The sequence below is a fragment of the Gracilinanus agilis genome, chromosome 3, assembly GCF_016433145.1.
Source record: "Gracilinanus agilis isolate LMUSP501 chromosome 3, AgileGrace, whole genome shotgun sequence".
Classification (NCBI taxonomy): Eukaryota; Metazoa; Chordata; class Mammalia; order Didelphimorphia; family Didelphidae; genus Gracilinanus; species Gracilinanus agilis.
The window spans coordinates 409,684,733-409,700,367 of record NC_058132.1 but is presented as its reverse complement, the minus strand read 5'-3'; the positions used below and the strand labels follow the sequence as shown (position 1 = coordinate 409,700,367).

General features: G+C 34.4%; 1 protein-coding gene across 1 annotated transcript in view; it reads right to left on the bottom strand.

The window, feature by feature from the left end:
* ITSN1 (intersectin 1) overlaps positions 1-15,635 on the bottom strand; it is a 289,966-nt gene that overhangs the window by 158,827 nt on the left and 115,504 nt on the right. Inside the window, exons 15-16 of the mRNA XM_044670233.1 lie at positions 12,700-12,787; positions 12,427-12,566 (exon numbers count right to left, since the gene is read on the bottom strand). Of these exons, the coding sequence (XP_044526168.1) occupies positions 12,427-12,566; positions 12,700-12,787 (228 nt within the window). The remainder of the gene's footprint in view (positions 1-12,426; positions 12,567-12,699; positions 12,788-15,635) is intronic.

The window sequence follows — 15,635 nt, the reverse complement described above, 5'->3', positions numbered from 1 at the left end:
TCAGGAACAAAAAAAATCTGAATTACTAATATGGGGCAAACTGGCACATTGGATAGAAATGTTGGACTTATGGTAAAGAAGAGAAAGGTCTGAGTTCTGCCTCCAAAATTTACTAGCTTAACCACAGACGACAAGGTGCTTAATTTTGGTGCCACATGAAAGTCTTTAAAACTTATCAATTAAACTGTAAATAGGTTCCATCTACCTCGGAAATCACAGATCCAAGATATATGGACAAGTGTAATCTGAATTGCTAATGAGATGGTCAATAAAGTGCTGAATTTGAGAATTTAGAATCTGCCTCCAATTCTTATTAGCTCTGTGATCACCACCAAGATATTTTTAACTCTAAATCTCAGTCTCTCTGTCAGTAAAATGTAGAAAATAATACCTGTAGCACCTATCTCACAGAGTTGTAAGGCTCAAATGAGATCACATATTTGTAAAGAATTTAAATGGCTATCTAAATATCAATTACTATCAAAAATTAGAATAATGCATATGCAGATATATTATTAACAATAATAATATTAAAGTGAGGGGACGAACAACAATTGGAGAATGACTAGACAAATGTATTATGTGATGGTAATGGAATACTATTGTGCTAAAAGAAATGACAAGCAGAATGGTTTTGGAAAAAATTAGAAAGATTTACATGGACTGATGCAAAATGAAGTGAGAAAAACCAGGAGAACATTGTACACAGAAACAATCACATTGTAAGATGATCAACTGTGAATGACTTAGCTATTCTCAGAAATACAATTATCCAAGACAATATTGAAGGACTCAGGAGGAAAAATCTTATCTAACTCCAGAGAAAAGAACTGAAAGAATTTGAATGAAGATTGAAACGGAAGTTTTAAATTTTCTTTTATTATTCTTTTTTTTTGGGGGGGGAGGATTTTTTTGGGCAACCTAATTAATATGGAAATGTTTTGCATGACTACACATGTGTAATCTACATCAAATTGCTTGCCTTCTCAAGAAGGGGAGACAGAAAGAGAACATAAAATTCAAAAAAATTTAAATTGTTAAAAGATTTTGTTTACACATAATTCAGAAAAAATAAAATTAAAATTAAATGTAAAATATTAATGTGTAAACTATAATTAAGCTGAATATTACTATACTATATGAACAATGAATGACACTATATATGAAAGTATTCAACCATAAAACCACTAAAGAAATTATTGCTTAAAATATAAGATCTGAAAATGATAAAGAATTTCTTTAAATTTTCCAGTGTCTCAAAAAAATATAAATGACAAATAAGATACTTTAACTAAATTTAATTCTGACTCTGATTGATATTCAATTACGAAAAGCGAATTAAAGCCTGGGACCCACTGCAATGCTTGAACTCTTCCTCTAGATCAGTGATTCCCAAAGTGGGTGCTACTGCCCCCTGGTGGGTGCTGCAGCGATCCAGGGGGGCATGATGGCCACAGGTGCATTTGGGGGCAGTGAATAACTGTAAGGAGGCGCTGATAGTATGTGACAGGGGGTGCTAAGTAATATTTTTTTCTGGAAAGGGGGCAGTAGGCCAAAAAATTTTGAGAATCACTGTTCTAGATGATGGAAATTACTTCCTGTTCTATGTTGTTCTGGGGAGCCAGTTCTATTCTTTTCACTTCCTTCTGTTAGTGAAGAACACCTATGTGTCCTGCATTCCCAGTTGTAAATGGTTGTCTCTAATAATGCCATAATTGTATATAGACATAGCTAGCCTACTGTTTTTCTGGTCTAGTTGATGACTGTCCAAAAGCACTTTGTCTAGCTATATCTCTTTCTATAACAACAAAAATAATAGTAATATTTATCATTTTATAGCACTTGCTATGTGCCAGGCACATGTACTGAGAATATGACAAATGTTATTTGATCATTTGACATACTCTTTCTTCATGTTTTGTTTCTTTTGGAGAACCCCCCTATCTAGATATTTCCATACCTGGAATCTTCCAGGCTAGTAACTTCCTACTTCACAACTAATTGGTATCTTCCTGCCTGTGACCTCAGGGTTGTGAAACCAATCAGACCTGTCTGAACAAGACCACTCCCCTCCCTATAAATGTCAGAGCTACTTGGATCCTGGAGCTATCATAACCACCCCACTCAGCAAGTTGACTTGAAAACAGCAAACATCCTACAGCACCACATAAACCTTCTTGGGCTATAGCTTGAAGACCATCATCCTCTAGACTCCCTGGTGACAATCCTGGTTGTATCCCTTCACTAACCCCTTTCTATGATTTCTATGATTTCTGCTTTGAAATTATTAAACCCTACCCAACTTGGAGGTTACAGTGGATTGAAGAGCTGCCCTAGGGCTCAGGGTGTTAGTTCTGGTCCTAGAGTGAAGGGACTAATGGACTGCCTAAATAATCTTCCCTTTTTTGGCACCACATCCTATTTCCATGAGAGGCTCTAGTTAAGCCATGTGGCCTTCCCATTTAAGCCCTCGCTTATACCAAATAAAAGGGCCTCTTAATTTTAACAAGGACTGGCTCAACAACTTTTACTTTGCAAAGCCCCTTTTGGACTCAGCAATAGCCCTTGAGATCTATTCATCCTTAACTCTTCAGTCTCACTCATGCCACCCTGAAATTTCCAATCAATTTTCAACTCTTTTATCGTATTTTTTCTATATATCTTGTATCTGTACAATAATCTTCATTCATATTATTAGCATCATAGTTCAGGACTTTTTTTCACCCCCTCACTTGAACTACTGAAATGGTCTCCTAACAGTCTTCCTGCATATACCCTCTCCTTCTCAATTCATCCATCACTTAACTGACAAAATTATATTCCTAGAGCATGACTATGGCCATGTCATTCTTCCACTTAAAAAACTCAAACACAAACTTCTTTATTTGACATTTGTAACCTAACTTCAATCTATCCTTCTAGATAGATATGTCTCAGCCTAAGTGGCCCTATCTCCTGATCTCACCACATGACATTTCACCTCCTATCTCTTTATCCTTGCACATCCCATGCTTTTCTTTTTCAATTATGCTTCTTAGAATCCTTTACTTCCTTTAAGGTTCACTCCAAGAACTACTTTTTATAAAAGGCCTCTAGGATTTCCCTCCAAGTAGTTAGTGCTCTACTTGCCCCAAATATCTTAGTTATTTTAAGTTTTATATTTAGCTACCTATGTACAGAATTCTGCCCACCTGAGCTAAATGTAATCTTCTTGAAGATAGGGATATTTAATTTTTATTTCTGTATCTATAGCACCTAGAATATTTCTTGGCACTGTGGTTTGCACTTGTGAATTCACTGGTAATAATGACCTACTAGTGATAAAACTGGGGCAGCTATGCAGCACAGTAGATAGAGCAACCCAGCCAGGAGTCAGAAAGACCCAAGCTCACATTTGGTCTCAGGATAGAACTTCAGCAGTTGGGAAGGCCGAGGTTCAAATATAGCCACAGATGCATCCTAATTGGGCAAGTCACTTAATCCTAGTGGCCTAGCTTTCATTGCTCATCTGTCTTGGAATTGGTACTTAGTATTGATCCAAAGGCAAATGGTAATGGCTTAAGAAATAATAAATTTGTCCTTGGATGCTAACTTTGTGACCCTGAGCAGGTCTATTTGCCTCACTTTTCTCATCTGTAAAATGAGCAGAAGAAAATGGCAAAATACTTTATTATCTTTAATAAGAAAACCTCAGATGGAGTTCCAAAGAGTCAAGAAACTACTAAAATGACTGACAACAAAATGATAAAACTCCTACTGATTCAGACAAGCAATAGCAACTGTTCTGCATCTGAGATCCTCAAAGGGTTGCCTAGAATACTGTGAAGTTGTGTGATTGGCCCAGGGTCACACAATCAGTATATGTCAAGAGTTGGACTTTAATCTAGTTGTTCCTAAGTCTAAGGACAACTTTTAATAAACTATGATACTCATTTACACTTAATAAAAAAATTGCTGAATTGAACAGAAGTGATTCTGGGCACATCATTTAAAATCTCCATCCCTCGTTTTTCCTATATATAAAGCTGGGAAAGCTGTGGGTACAGGCTTGTGAAAGGAGCCAGCATTGATATCAAGGACCAGCCTAATCGAGTCTGGCAGCCCATCCACAGAGAGCTGGCTATAAGATCTTTATGAAGAGAGTGTACAGAATTGTTGTTTTGGCACCAATGGAAAGATTAACCCAACAGATAACAGCACCGACCCTTTAAATGCTGAGTATCTCATTGAATAGTGGCAAGGAATAATAACAAGTGATTAGTAGTCATAACATATTCCTAAGGTGATCCAAAGGTGACAAAGATATACCCTAGTAGTGTAGTTAGAATTTATACATTTATATATTGTTGTTGTGGAGTCATTTTCAGTCATGTCAAACTCTCCATGATCCCATTTGAGGTTTTCTTGGCAAAGATACTGGAGTGGCTTGCATTTTCTTCTCTGGATCATTTTACAGACGAGGAAACTAAGGCAAGCAAAGTTAAGTGACTTGCCCAGGGACCACAGTAAAAGGACTGGCATGAGTACTGAACTCAGGAAGACGAGTCTTCTTAGCTTGGCTCTCTGTTTACTGTACCAAATGTAGACAGGGCAAATAGTTTCCTTTTTTCCCTAAGTTTGTTTTTTTTTTTTAATGTTTTTTTTATTAATTTCTTTTTTTTTTACCCTTAACTTCTCTCTATTGGTTCATAGGTGGAAGATTGGTAAGGGTGGGCAATGGGGGTCAAGTGACTTGCCCAGGGTCACACAGCTGGGAAGTGTCTGAGGCCGGATTTGAACCTAGGACCTTCCGTCTCTAGGCCTGGCTCTCAATCCACTGAGCTACCCAGCTGCCCCCCTAAGTTTTTTAATATTTTCTTTTTTTCCTCAATTACATACAAAAATTATCTTAAGCTTTATTTTTTTAGCATGAGCCAAATTCTACTCCTTCCCTCTCCTCTTTCTCTCCAAGATGGCAAGCAGATACAGATTTTACAATAATGTAAAATAAAGTAAATGTAAAAATGTAAAACATTTTCCAATATTAGTCATTCTGACGAGAACTCAAAAAAATAATGAAGGAGGAAAGTGAAATATACTATATTTCAGTTTGCATTCAGACTGCACGTAGTTCTTTCTTTGGAAACAGATGGCATTTTTCATTAAGAGTCCTTTGGAACTAGTTTGAATCATTCTATTGCTAAGAATAGCTAAGTCATTCACAATTGCTCATCATACAATATTTCAGTTACTGTATAACAGCAATATCCAGGTTCTGCTCACTTCATTCTCTTATCATTTCATGTAGGTCTTTCCAGATTTTTCTGAAATTACACCTCATACCACATTTGTATTTTCTCTCTCCCTCCCTCTCCCTCTCCCTCTCCTTCTCCCTCTCCGTTTCTCTCTCTCTCTCTCTCTCTCTCTCTCTCTCTCTCTATATATATATATATATATATATATATATATACACATACACATATATATGTGTATATATATATATATACACACACACATACATACATACATACACATATCTAGATAGATAGATTGAAATAGTTAGATATATGTATAAATCATATACAACAACTTGTTCAGCCATTTCCCAATTGATGGGCATCCCCTGAATTTCCAGTTCTTAGGGCAAATAATTTCAAGTATCAGTTATGCCAGCTTCCTAATGACTAGAATAAATGCAAAGAGGATAATCTTCAGTAGGTCAAGTAGGTCACCCAATTGTTGGTGAATTTTGGTCCTGACAATGCATCAAACAAAAATATAAAATGGGCTTCAGACCTCGGCATTCCCCTTCTATTTTTACAGTGATGGTGACAGAGTGGTAGAAGGTAGGTAGGGGAGGGAGTACATGCACAAAGGTATTGAAAGTGACTTAGATTTTGATTTTCTTAAAATCCAAACATAAGAATTTTTTAGAAACAAAAGCATAGTAATCTCAAAATTATCACTGTCAGGAAGGATCAAAGATTCTCCTTAGAGAAGTAAATAAAGGAGTTGGTGGAATAGGTTTATTTTGCAACCTAAGGCAACTTTGAACCATCATGGCCTGGGATATTGGTCATTTTGTATTACAGGGTTAATGATAAAGATTTGCAAGTGAGGCTAATGAGTCCACATCTATTGCAGAAGATGATGAGGTAGAAAAATTCTATGAAGAATTTGATGTGACTTCCTGAATTAAATCAAATGTCTTAATATTCAGTGACTTCAATGCAAAGGTAAGTACAGGGAAAAATATTATATTCAGAAATGTGTTTCAGGAATAAGAAATGAAAGAACAAAGGTCAGTTGAATATATAGAAAGCCTTACATACATTTATCATAAATACTTACTTTAGAAAGATACTGAAGGCAATGAGAAAGGAAAGTACCAGATAACATCATAAAAAATTAATTATATTTTAACAGATAGGAAATATCTAATTACTAATGAGGTTATTTCCAAAATATTTCCTAATCAGCTGTTTAAGTATTGTCAAATCACCAATTTATTAGAACAAAGATAAAAACCAATACCAACATTAGAATAATAAAAATAAAGTAAAATATGGCTATCAGTTGGAGAAACTCCAACCTAAACTATTTAAATAAACCATGGTCCCAAATGTGAAACGGATAAAAGAACAGGGATAAAAATAGTCAATGATATTTTTTCCTCAAAGGAAGTTTAATTGATGTGAATCAGTAATCACAATGAGGAAAGCAAAGAAACCTAGAAACTGTTTTAGAGCTACAAAACCTTAAGAATTATTATTCCTCAAACAGCAAGTTATTGAAGGTAAGGGCAATACTAGTTTAGAATATGTAGAATATATGTTTGTAAAATTTTATGGAAAAAATTATCATTATACACAGTATTTCTTCATAAAGGTGATAGGTTACATAATGAGTAAAGCTCTGGACTTAAGAGTCATGACTCATCTTTGTTGACTGAAAGGGAGGGTGTAAGTGTACAATATCCCAGCCATTACATACTGTTTGGTTACTATAAAAATCCATATTAATTTTAGAAACACAAAACACTGTCTTAAAAGGTATTCTTCCAATAAGATGTCTTGCATGTCATAAAAATCATGTGATTCCATGAAAGATATAACAGCAAGGATAACTTTGGTTGATAACTCATTAATACAAAGTGACGAATAAAACAGGCAGAAGTATCTGCCAAGAGTAGAGACAATTTGTTGGAGAGATCCATATGATTTCCACCAAATCACTCTCCAAAAAGCAATGACAAGAATTACTCAAAATTAATTCTGAACCAGCCTAATCTACAAAAAGACATGATGAAGTAATTTTTCAGCCCAAAACAATTGAGTAGGCTTGCAGGAGGGATCTAGTGCTTTAGGAGAAAAAGATCTCTTTACAAAGTAGAATATGCCAAAAAGAAAAGGAAATACAAAAGTTTACTCAAGAAAATCATGGCGTAAAAATCAAAATTGGGCAAGTGGAAGCTAATGACCTCATGAGACATCAAGAAAGTAAGTAAAAAAAAAGAAAAAATAGAAGGAAATGTGGGGAAAAACAACTGACCTAGAAAATAAATCCAGGAGAGATCATTTAAGAATTACTGGAGTACCTGAAAGACATAATCAAAAAAGAGCTTAAATATCATCTTTCAAGAAATCATCAAGGAAAACTGCCCTGATATTCTAGAACAAGAGAATAAATAGAAATTTAAAGAGGCCATCAACCACCTCCTGAAAGAGAATCCCAAAAGAATAATAACTCCCAGAAATAGTATTACCAAATTCCAAAACTCTTAGTTCAATTAGAAAATATTTCAAGCAGCCAAAACAAAACAATTCAAATATCATGGAGTCACATCCAGGGTAACATAAGACTTAGAAGCTTCTACATTAAGGAATCAAAGAGTTTGGAATGTGATATTACAGAGAGCAAAGGAGCTAAGACTTCAACCAAGAATCACTTAGCAAGCAACACTGAGCATAATCCTTCGGGGGGGAAAAATTGGGTATTCAATGAAATGAAGGACTTTTAAACAAATTCCTTATAAAAATACCAGGGCTGAATGGAAAATTTGACTCTCAAAAACAAGACTAAAGAGAATCATAAGAAGGTAAGCAGGAAAGAGAAATCAAAAGACATTCAATAAGGTTTAACTGTGGGTATCCCTACACGAGGAGATGATTCTTGTAAATCCAAAGAACTTTGTCATTATTAGGGCAGTTAGAAGGAGTATACATAGTCAGAGTGTGAGGATGTGAGTTGAATATGATGGGATGATAGAAAAAATAAAAATAAGAATGCAATGGGAGGAAAGAGAAAACAGACTGGGGTCAATTATCACACATAAAAGAGGTATGAAAGAGTTTTTAGTGAAAGGGAAGATGGCAGAAGTGGCAAAGAGAACAGGTGAACCTTAATTATCAGAATTGGCTCAATAAGGGAAGAACATATACAATCAAGTGGATATAGAAAGCTACTTTATCCTCCAGGAAAATAGGCGGGGAAAGGGAGAAGAGGGGTTGGGTTGGGCTGATAGAAAAGAGGGCAAATTGGGGGGTGGGGGAGGTCAGAAACTGAACGAGGGTAAAAAATATGGAAATTCACAGTAATGCTACAAAAAATTTTTTTTAAATCTCTGTAAATAAAGACCTCATTTTTCAAATATATAGCAAAATTAGGTGAATACATATAAGTCATTCCTCAATTGATAAATGTTTAAAGGAATACAAAAAGGTAGTTCATAGACAAAGTAATTAAAGCTCTCTATAGTCATGCAAAAAATACTTTAAATCACTATTAGAGAAATGCAAGTTAAAACAACTAATGCTAAGGTATCACTCCACACCTATTAGATTGGCTATTATGATAGAAAAGGAAAGTGACAAAACTTGGAAGGGGATATGGGAAAGCTTGGGACACAAATGCATAGCTGGGGGAATTAATTGTAAACTGATTCAATCATTCATGAAAAGGAATTTTTGCAAATTCCCAAAGGAAATATGCCCAGTGATATAAAACAGTACAGCATTGACCCAAGAATACCATTACTAGGTTTTTTAACCCAAAGAGATAAAAAAAAAAAAAAGGGAAAGGACCAATATGTGCAAAAATATTTAAAAAGGGGGCAGCTGGTTAGTTCTGTGGATTGAGAGCCAGGCCCAGAGACGGGAGGTCCTACGTTCAAATCTGGCCTCAAACACTTCCCAGCTGTGTGACCCTGGGCAAGTCACTTGACCCCCATTGCCTACTCTTACCACTCTTCTGCCTTGGAGCCAATACACTGTATTGACTCCAAGATGGAAGGTAAGGGCTTTAATAAAAAAAATAAAATAAAATATTTAAAAAGCAGCTCTCTTTAGAGAGACAAAGATTTGGAGAGTAAGAGGATGCCATTCATTGGGGAATGGCTGAGAAAGTTATATGATTGTAATGGAATACTGTTGTGCTGTTAGAAATGACAAACAGGGAGAGCTCAGAAAAACCTGGAAAGACTTATACAAACTGATGCAGAGTGAAATAAACAGAACCAGGAAAGTGCTGTATAAGTGACAAGAATGCTTAAAATGAAGAATTGTGAATAACGGCTATTCTCAGCATTACAATGTTCCACAAAACTATCTCAAAGGACTCATGATAAAAAATGCCCTCTACTTTCTAAGTAAGAAAAAGAAATGAGTCTGAATCCAAACCTAAGCAAACTTTTTTCACTTAAGTGTCCTTCCATAAAAGGATTAATATGGAAAACTGTTTTACATAATTGCACATATAAAATCTATATGAAATTGCCTACTATCTCAAGGAGGGGGGGAGGAATTTTGAGACTCAATATTCTTTGAAAAATGTTGGGGGAAAAAATTGTTTGCCACCATTATAACAAAACAGAGTTCAAATGGAAGAGATTCCCTATTGATGGTCAAGACCTGCAGAGGTCTGATACCCATCATCATCCCTGAAACGTTATAGAATCTACTAAATGAAAACTATAATCACTAAAAATAACTTGGTTTAATCGTCCCCAATGGAAAGTGGATGGAGAAAGTCTAATATTTAGATTAGAATATCCAAAGGAATGAAAAACCCATAGAATTGGTTGGTGTATATATATCCTTCCAAACATTGTGGACAAAAAACAAATTGGACCTAAGATTAAATAGTCTGAATTGCCTTCAAGAAATTACCCAGCCTTTTAGTGATCCTAAGTTTCTTCCTGAAACAGCACTCATCGTTTTAAAACATCAATATTTTCATCATGTTGCTGTATGTCAGCAATGTCATGAAATACCACAATCACTAAAGAATTTTAAAATAGCGAGTCACTCAAAGACAACAGAGAGAAACAAGAGAACATAAGATGTTTCAAAATGAGGTATGGATAAATAATGATCTTCTCTCTGGGAGAGAATATCCATATTAATGAGATCAAAGCTTCAGTCAAGCATTGAAGACAAAAAGATTAAAGGGTGTAAGCTATATTGAATTTATTGAGAAAACACTAATTTTATCTATAAAGTAGGTACACAGTATAAAAAGGTCCTTCTTAAAAAAAAATCTAAACTCAATCTTAGCATATGATAGTTTCACACTGAAATCAGTACCAATTGCCCTCATATGCAGAGTGAATTATCTCCATTTGAGAATTGAATGCCAACAGAAAAGGTGACAAAAGAATTAAGACAGCTTGATCTCCCTATGGATTTAATCCCTACTTTCTTCTACATGTGATTTTTTGAAGTGCCACATTGAGATATCCTTTCCTTGATTGCATCTTCCTTTTATTGAATTATGTTTCCAGATAACTCAAGCAAGAATACCAATCTTAATTTTAATGTTTAAAAGTTGGTCACTTTTTTTACTAGTCTATACACTGAGTACTAAAATAGACCCAGCTTTCAAAGAAATATCTTCTCATTTAACTTTTAAGAAATAAGTGACAAGTCACCATTAGATTTAGGACTTAAGATTCTGCATTGTTTATTTTTTCAAGGAGATGGCAAAGTTGTGTCCCCATCTCTAGGATATATGATTTCAGTGACAAAAGAAATTCTTAGATAAGGAAATTTCCACTATCAATGTAGATCAGCACCTTTTCTGAAACTTATAATGTTAGAGAAATGCCTAGAGCACAAGTAACTTGCTAAAGTTTACAAAAACAATTTATGTCAGAATGGGATTTGAACCTAGAGTTCTTCCTGACTCAAGACCAGCTTTTTGCACTATATATATATAATTTACATATATATATAAAATATTTACCATTAAAACTCAAAATAAATAGGGGAATACACACAAGAACTTAGCCATATTACATTTCCCTTACAGTCTATTTATTTAGGTTTGTGTAATTCTGAAAGTATATAAATATTTCAGAAAAGTCACGTTAAGGCCTCAGATTCAATTATCTAAATAGAACTTGACAAAGAATTGCAAAATTGAAAGAATGTGAAGGACAAGTTAAAAAGCATCTGAGGTTGGTCTTTGATAACAGAAAATATTGTATCTTCTCTCTTAGAATCAATACTATGTGTTGGTTTCCAGCCAGAAGAGTGGTAAGGGCTAGGCAATGGGGGTTGAATGAAATTTGCCCAGAGTCACACATCTAGAAGTGTCTGAGGTCACATTTGAACCCAGGACCTCCTATTTCTAAGCCTGGCTCTCAATCCAATGAGCCACCCTTAAAACATTATTGTTAAAAGGAGAATATCAAAAAGAAGCTGTTTTTTATAAATTACTATTGCTTACAGTGTTTAGTAGCTTCTGCTTTTTCTCAAAGGACAAATGTAACAAATCACACAGCAGTTCCATCACAAAGAAAGACGCAATGACCACATACTGAACAATAAAACAAAGACCTACTCAGAGATCACTATGAAGTTACGACGTAGCAGAAAAAATCTTGGTAAAGAAGAGAAAACAAAGCTACTTTATAATGGCATTTAAAAAAACATTTAAATACAAGCTCTATGAAAAAAATCAACATGATATGGGCACTGGGAGATAGAGGTGAATAATTCTTAAAATGTGTGTCTGAATCACAATTGATATTTATTCAGACTTTAACTGATACTACTCAGTCAAACCTAGTTTAAAATGCAAGAGATTCTTTAAATCTCCCTGTTCTCTCTTCTCCCCTCCCTCTTCTCTCTTTCTAACTCTCTTCTCTGTCTTCTGTCTTCCCCTTCTTCTCTCTGCCCTCTCAATATCTCACTTCCTCTCTCCCTCCTTAACATTCCCTCTCACTCTCTCCCTTTACCCATTTCTTTTCCCATTCTCCATTCTTCCACATCCTTATCCCATAGGAAAAAATGGAATTTGGACTTCTCCTTTCTCTATAAACTTTTAAAGCCTTTGCAAAAATTAACAAACCAGGTTTATTAATTTTACTGCCAGGGTGTAAAACAAAAGTGATTATCAGATTAATCAGAAAAGAGGAGAGCACACACACAAAAACATAAAAATTACCTTTAGCTGATTATTGAAAATATCAATCTCCTGTAGCTTTGATCTAGTTTCCTTCTCAACCTCATCCAGCTGGTCTCTCAGTTGCTGACGAGCAAGTTCTTTTGCTTCTAAGGCTCTTTTAAGTGTAAGAAGTGAATCTCCTATTTTAAAAAAAAAAAGTAAACAAGACCTAAAATTAAAATAACTGATTAAGTGTCTTTCATTATACATTTATTATAAATTTCAAAAAATATTGGCCAGTTGGGATGAACACTTTTAAAGCAAAACACCTACTGTGCAAACTGTTTTGTTGAACTTGTTTTAACTGGTCATTGAGTAACTGTTTTTCAGGAATTAGCCTTCCAAGCATTTGCTGAGATTCCTAGAGAAAAAATAAAACACAATGAAATAAAAGGGTAAGAAAAATTAACATGTCCTCATGTCATTTACCAGGCAGGGCATGAATCAGTTTTCTTTCTGACAAACTCCTCTTTTCAGAAAGGAAACATAACCTAACAACTTGAGTTGAAACTGAATTCATCTTAAGTCAGAATGGCCTCTGACTTCTTTCAAAGGACTTAACTCTAGTCTGCCAACTGTTTTTACACTAGAATATAGTTGAGATAATTGTGGTTTCCCTAAAGTATTTATTACTGTTGCTTTAATGGTAGTCCAATACTTGAAGTGTCAACAAGTTAGAAGAAAGTTGAATTAATGATTTTGAGAATTCGGCAGAATGGAATATGAACACTAAGGAATATCGCATCTTTTAGAAGTTTGTTGAAGCAAATTGAAGAAAAATTATTTTTATTTAATCAAATTTTAATTTATTATTAATTAATTAAACCTTAAGTTTTTCAATGTCCTGTAGTTAGAAAATTAATCAAAGAATATTTTTTTTTGTTTTTTATCAAGAAGAATGTTAGTATTGTGGAACAATTCAATGTAATGGACTTTGCTACTAGTAGCAATGCAACAAGCAGGAAACTCTTGAAGAACTTATGGGAAAAAATGCTAACTACATTGAGAGAAAGAACCATGGAGTAGAAATGCAAAAGCAAAACATAGGACATCACTTATCACATGTATATATGGGTATGTGATTTATGGTTTAGGCTTTGAAAAAAAATCACTCAATAGCAAAAATGAATAATATGGAAAATAGGTATCAAGTGATAACATTTGTACAGCCCAATGGAATTACTTGTAGGCTCTGTGAGGGGGGAAGGAAGAAGAGAGGGAAAGAAAATGAACCATGTAAACATGGAAAAATATTTAAAAATAAAAAAAGAACGTTAGTGGCCAAAAAGTCTAAAAATATTTTTTCCTCAAATAGAGTGGAAACGAAGTTTTGATGTAATCACAAAAACATATTTTATTTTGCTTTGTAATTTAAGGAAAACATTTGCTATTATTGATTGGTTAAGTTATATGTGTATCAAGTAAAGTTAATAATAACTTTTTTTGACAAATTGGTTAAGTTATATGTGTATCAAGTAAAGTTAATGATAACTTTTTTTGACAACCTAGCACAAAATATATTTAGGACTCCAACTTGTGCTTTAAATATCCATTGTGGTTTCCAGACATTACAGAAATCAAAAGTTAAAAGTCTACCAATGGAGGTACCTCAGAGACACAATATGTATATAATAGTAGATATTTAAGGACTAAAAGGAGTTTTATAGACATCCTGTTTTATTCCTATAAACCAATCCTCTGAGGTAAAACAGGTAAGGTGAATAAAAGAAGTTTTATAGGCGAATTGAATAGATGAGGAAATTGAGAAATAAAAGAGATGAAGTGTGATAATGTCAAGAGGCAGGATTTGAACCCAATTTTCATACTGAAGATCTGGAATAAATGTCTCTGAACGAAACCTAGTGCAACATGGAAGAAATTACCTGCCAGATCTAAGAAGAAGGGAAGAGTTATGATCAAATAAGAAACAGAATGGTATACAGAAGATAAAATGGACGATTTTAATTAAATAAAACATAAAAATTTTGTATAAACAAAACCAATGTGGCAAAAATTAGAACAGTACAAGAAATGGGGGTGGAACTTTTTCTGATAATGGTGTAATTTCAAATATGGGAAAATAAGTCAAATTTAGAAGAGCCATTCCCCTATTCATAAATGGTCAAAGGATATTTTCAGAAGAAATTCAGACTATCAATAATTATATGAAAAATGCTGTCATTAATAACTAGAGAAATGCAATTTAAAACTCTGTGGTACCAACTCATATGCATTTTAGTTTGTCAAAGTTGACAAAACAGAGAAATAACAAATGTTAGAGTTGTGAGAAAACAGGTATTTTAATGTATTGTTGTTGGAGCTGTGAACCGATTCAGCCATTCTGGAAAGCAATTTAGAAACATGCTCAAAACTAATAAACTGTGCATCCCTTTGAACCAGTGCTACTACTATTAGGGCTATATCTATCCCAAGAAGATCAAAAGAGGAGGAAAAGATTCCATATGCACACAAAAATATTTGGAGCAGGGAGTAGCTAGGTGTAAGAGAGCCAGGTCAGGGACAGGAGGTCCTGAGTTCAAATCTGACCTCAGATACTTCCTAGCTATGTGACCCTGGGCAAGTTACTTAAATCCAGCCCTTACCACTCTTATGTCTTGGAATCAATACAAAATACTGATTCATAAATATATGTGTGTGTGTGTGTGTGTGTGTGTGTGTGTGTGTGTGTGTGTGTATGAATCCATATATCAGCTTTTTGAAACTTTAGTAGATGCTGATCAACTTGGGAATGGCTGAACAAACTATGGGATATGAAGGTAATGAAATAATACTGTGCTGTAGGAAATGATGAAGAGGATGGTTTGTGAAAAACCTCAGAAGACTTCTATGAACTGAAGGCAAGGTAAAGTGAGCATAATCAGGAGAATAACTTCTATATTAACAAAATTGAAAAGATTTGGAAGCCTTAGTAACCCTTTGTCTTTTCTATGCAGTCACACATGATAGACCCACCCTTTATTAATAGATTGTATGCCCCTATTAATAAATGCTACTATACTCAGGGGGGAAAAAACTTAGCAATTTTTAGTAACTAGAAGTCTAGGAGTATGATAAAGCATGCTATCTCCTGATATACATCTCCTGATAGAGAGATGATGGATTCAAAATGCTGCTTTTCTTTTTTCTTTTGGGATGTGGCAACTGTGAGAATGTTTTTCTTGACTATACTTGTAATAGGTTTTATTTTT